The sequence below is a fragment of the Henckelia pumila genome, chromosome 2 (genome assembly GCF_033568475.1).
Source record: "Henckelia pumila isolate YLH828 chromosome 2, ASM3356847v2, whole genome shotgun sequence".
Classification (NCBI taxonomy): Eukaryota; Viridiplantae; Streptophyta; class Magnoliopsida; order Lamiales; family Gesneriaceae; genus Henckelia; species Henckelia pumila.
In genome coordinates, this window is record NC_133121.1 from 112,817,268 (window position 1) to 112,822,372 (window position 5,105).

The 5,105-nt window shown below is 37.3% G+C and overlaps 1 protein-coding gene across 1 annotated transcript; it reads right to left on the reverse strand.

Annotated features, from left to right (window-relative positions):
• Positions 1 to 244: 244 nt before the first annotated feature.
• LOC140881093 (probable 1-deoxy-D-xylulose-5-phosphate synthase 2, chloroplastic) lies at positions 245 to 5,105 on the reverse strand. The gene is made up of 10 exons (XM_073286120.1): positions 4,932 to 5,105; positions 4,228 to 4,371; positions 3,093 to 3,257; positions 2,863 to 3,013; positions 2,505 to 2,776; positions 2,131 to 2,404; positions 1,734 to 2,041; positions 1,362 to 1,643; positions 960 to 1,244; positions 245 to 671 (listed from the first exon to the last, which is right to left on the reverse strand). Exons 1-10 carry the CDS (start codon positions 5,046 to 5,048, stop codon positions 531 to 533), a joined length of 2,139 nt encoding a protein of 712 aa, XP_073142221.1. The 5' UTR covers positions 5,049 to 5,105; the 3' UTR covers positions 245 to 530.

The following is a 5,105-nucleotide window of genomic DNA, read 5'->3' on the forward strand; positions in this document are numbered from 1 at the left end:
AACAATCATATATATATGTTAAGTTTGATTTAAATCTCTCGAGTAGTATGGATATTATCCATATATAGGAATAATCAATCGATCGAGCAATTTCTAAAATTTGAATTTAATTAATAATAAGGGTGTTATTTAATTAATTCTAACACCGGATTCCTCAATCTCAATGAGTCCGTTCCATGGAAATGTGGGGGCCGGGCATGGCTCTCTGGTATGGAGTAAGGACCATACCATCTTCAATTTTAAAATAACAAAAATTGTGATAATTATCCATGAAAAATGAAATTAAAAAAAAAAACATTTCTAAAGTTCTTAACTTTATAATCTCTACATTTTTTTACACACAGATTTATTCAATATCAAAAAATAAAAAATTAACTAATACCCACCCACACAAGACCACATTAAACAAGATTTTACCTCATGCAATATGATTTAACAAGCTACTTATTTCCATATTATTATCTATAAAGTAGCTGGTAAAACAAAATCTTGTGGCCCGGCCCGGATGCATAGGATCTCATTAATATTTCTCAAATGACTCTTGCTGCCCTTTCCCCAACGAGTGACAAAACAGTGGATTTGATATGGTTCGGGCTGAGGCCCGCCTCTTCAATTTGGTCATCCTGAGCTCCATGATCTATGTATCTGTCTGGTAGAACCATTGCCCTCCACTGCATCACAATCACAAAAAACATACAATTACACAAAGGTTTTGACGATCATGACGATTTTACGGGTCAATTTTGTGAAATAGATTTACAATTATGCATGCATTCAGGATGCCACCAACTTAATTCATCGGTTTTTACTAGACTCGATGGAGCGTATGTAAGATGTACAAGTTCATTCAACTTCCATTGTTTGTCTAAACGATGTGCTATAAGTTGAGCCCGGAAATTGAATTGTTAATCTAGTTGAACTTGCATGGAACAAGAATGTTATTATTGTAAAAATTTTACCTTGAGTTTTCCATCAAGCAATCCATTCAAACTCAAGAAGTGGCCAACATGCGAACCGAATCCTCCAATCGATCCTTCTTCAACGCTAATAAGGACATCATGATCCCGAGCCAACTTCCGAATCAGATCTCCATCGAGAGGCTTGCAAAACCGCGCATCCGCGACAGTGGCCGCCACACCATGATTTTCAAGAAGGCTTGCTGCCTCTAAACAACTTTGTACCATTGTTCCAAAACCCAAAAGTGCCACTCTACTTCCCTCCCTTAGTACCCTTCCTTTGCCAATCTGTTTTGCCAAATTTAAGTAGCAAAAACGAATCAGCACTATTTAATTTGGTCACTTAAACTCGAAGAATTAATGTAGTTTTTGGAACAAATTATAGAGCTTGCTGAGAATCTATACCTCCAAAGGAGTTCCTTTGTTATTCAGAGGAAGAACCGCGCCAACGCCATTTCCTCTGGGGTACCTGATGCAACTAGGCCGGTCATCTATCATCGCAGCTGTGGCTATCATGTGCATCAGCTCGGCCTCGTCTGATGGAGCCATGACGACCATGTTCGGTAAACAGGCCATGTAAGTAGTATCAAATGCACCACAATGAGTCGGGCCATCTGCTCCAACGAGTCCGGCCCTGTCCATGATGAATCTCACCGGGAGCTTCTGAAGGTCGACATCATGTATCACCTGCATCATATCATCACCCACGGGTAAATAGGCCGAGTTCTTGATACTAAACTATCGTAGAGGGGATGCTCTAGTTTTAGTTCTTTTCACCTGATCATAGCCTCTCTGCAAAAAAGACGAGTAAATCGAGCAAAATGGCTTGATCCCTTCAGTAGCTAGACCAGCCGCGAAGGTGACAGCGTGCTGTTCGGCTATCCCCACATCGAAACATCGGTCAGGGAAACGTTTCTGGAATATGTTAAGCCCGGTGCCCCCTCCCATAGCAGCATGAATTGCTACAATCTTGTCATCTCGCTCTGCTTCGGCTATTAAAGACTCGGCAAAGTATTGAGTATATGAAAGGGTGTTCACTTTACCCTTCATCTGTTTCCCTGTTCTGGGATCAAACTTCACTACACCTGATCAAAACAAAAACAAAACTTTTACACACAAGCAAATTTGTTTCGAAAACCAGATTAATTAATACTATGTTCTTGTGTACACGTACCATGCATTTTATCAGAAGCAACTTCAGCAGGAGGGTATCCTTTGCCTTTTTCTGTGACAATGTGAATCATTACAGGCCCTGGTGCTGGCATCTCTTTCACCTTCTTCAAAATATGGACGAGGTCTTCCACGTTGTGGCCGTCCACCGGACCGATGTAATATATGCCAAGATCCTCAAAAAGACTAAATCCAGTCCTCCCTGACATCCCTCTAACCAAAGTATCCATCTTAGATGCTACATCATGAGCCTGGCCTCCTATTTGTTTCGTCACGCCCTGTCAAAAAAAAGTCGAATTTTCCCATGATCACTTATTTTTAGACTTTGCAAACAAAACAACTTAGTTAGGGAGAGGCATGCAATTAATAGTTGCATACTTTTGCTGCTTCGCGAAATTGGCGAAACTTCCGGCTGGCTTGAAGTTTTGTTAAGGCCTTGCTCAACGCCCCAACAGGGGGAGCAGGGCCATCCACGGTCGCAGTCGGCAGGGAAACTTGTTTATTGTCGTTCAAGATGATGATGAGATTGGAATCAAGAAATCCGGCATTGTTCAATGCTTCATATGCTTGTCCTCCAGTCATGGCTCCATCACCAATCACAGATATTACATGGTTTTTTTTCCCAAGTAGATCCCTTGCTACTGCCATTCCTGAGAACCACAAAATATAATATTACTTTCTCATAATGAATTATAAATGTATCCCAACAATTATATTAGTGCATGTAAATGGTTACCTAGGCCAGCTGAGATGCTAGTTGAGCTGTGACCTACACCAAATGCATCATACGCACTTTCTTCCCTTTTCGGGAAACCTGCTAGCCCGGAAGTTTGTCTCATGGTATGCATTTTCGATCTCCTCCCGGTTAATATTTTGTGCGGATATGTCTACCAATCATGCGTAAAAAACCGATCATTAGACCGCGACTTTGTATGATGAAATCGGACCAAGAGCAACGGGGCATACCTGGTGGCCGACGTCCCATATAATTTTGTCGTTTGGAGCGTCGAAAACGTGATGGAGTGCGACGGTAAGCTCAGCCACACCCAAGTTTGAACTCAGATGGCCCCCTGTTTTCGACACATTGTATACTACCTCTTCCCTTAGTTCATCAGCCAGCTTTTCTAGTTCCTATTGTAAGGAGGGAAATTTTGTTGTAATTGTACTCTCAAAACAAAAAAAGGAGTCATGATAATAAGAGAAGATTAATTTGACACAACAAAAAAAAATGTACAAAATATCATTTATATAAAATTTATACCATAAAATCCTATTTGGAAATTACTTAAAAAAATAGGATTTGAAATTGGAATTGAAATTGGATTTGGAATTGGAATTCCATTTTAGTGTTTGAAAAAAAGTTAAAATATAATTTGGAATTTTATGGTATAAATTTTATATAAATGATATTTTGTACATTTTTTTTTTGAAATAAACTTAAAATTTATAACCAACGTATATATATTTATTATTAAAATATTTTTATTATTTTTATAAACTCAAATCCCGTGAAATCCCATAAAATCCGACTAATTTTATAAGTATTTTAGTTAGTTAAATGAAATCACATGAAATCTCATTAAATACCAATCCCGTTTTACCAAACATTAAAACGGTATTTTCAATTTCAAATCCCACCAAATCCAAAATCCAATGCAATCCCATGATTCCAAACACTAAAGTAATTGTTTTGAGAGTATATGTTTGACCGTTACTCTAAATAAATACATGCATATTATATACAAGTCAAAGTTTGACTATTGACGACCTTTTGTATATTATACATGGTTAGTTAAGAATATTCAGTCCATCAAATTTCATGCACTCAAAGTTGATTTCCCCCCCCCCCCCCCCCCCCCGACCTTTTGTTATATTATTGAATATTCAGTCCATCAAATTTCATGCACTCAAAGTTGATTTGACTAAGTATTGCAATATTTAGTTTGTTAGAAATTTAATAATTTGTTAGCTAGCGTAATGCATGTTATGCAAGAAATAAAGAAAATAAACTCATTTATCGAAATTTTAGAATATGTCCCAGAAAAGATTTATATCTAAAATATATACAATATTCATGAAGTCTAAATATATTGAAGTTTACCTCAACTGAAAGGTTTTTCATGTGAGCGGGATAGTTCACGGTATCCAATATTGGAGTTGAAGGCATTTCTCCCGTGAAATTGAGGTTTCTTGTTATCCTTCCACTCCCATTCTTGTCCTCTTTGATAGCTTTAATGCCCGAAAACTGAAAATAAAATCGAAAAACCCTATTATGAAAAAAAATGAATGAAAATCGAACGTGACCTTCGCCGATGATATCTGGGCCGGCGATTATCGGAGTTTTGGTGCATAAACAAGATGACTTCGATTGTTTTACCTAACTCTACGGCAGATGATAAAGGTGTAACACATATACGTTAAGTAGTATGATTTTATGGTTAAATATATATACGGCATGTTTCATTCACTCTACCCGATCATGGGATAATTGTTATGTCAATATGTCATCTCCTACGGCATATGATCAAAGTGAAACACATATACGTACGTTAAATAGTATGATTTATGGTTAAATATATTTGTCGTGTTTTGTTCACTCTACCGGATCATCATGGGATAATTGTTCTGTCATCTCCTAATAGTTGCATCACCTTGAAACTTATGAAAACCAAACCATAATAATCAAGCCTAATTATCTTTAATATATAGCACTAAAAAAATTAAACAATCCAAATATCATGTTTAAAAAAAAATGTATCGTCGCTCTAAAATTATAATGGAGGGAAAATATGGAAAATTTAGTACCTTTTGCCTTGTGGTAGGAAGTGTGGACGATGAAGAAGATAGGAAGCTTGAATTATAATCATGAGAATGGAGCAGCTGAAAGAAACTATTCCTCACAACTCCACAAGAATTAGTCATGTTATCTCTTTCGATATGATGCCTTTGAGAGATGTGTAAAGTTTTTCTCCTTGAGTA

Bases quoted from the DNA above. Each gene is read 5' to 3' on its own strand.
- LOC140881093 (XM_073286120.1), bottom strand. From the start codon at position 5,048: ATGACTAATTCTTGTGGAGTTGTGAGGAATAGTTTCTTTCAGCTGCTC. The intron at 3,014-3,092 runs GTATGCCCCGTT...CATGATTGGTAG, and splicing joins TATGGGACGTCGGCCACCAG to ACATATCCGCACAAAATATT. The intron at 2,777-2,862 runs GTAACCATTTAC...TGTGGTTCTCAG, and splicing joins TAGCATCTCAGCTGGCCTAG to GAATGGCAGTAGCAAGGGAT.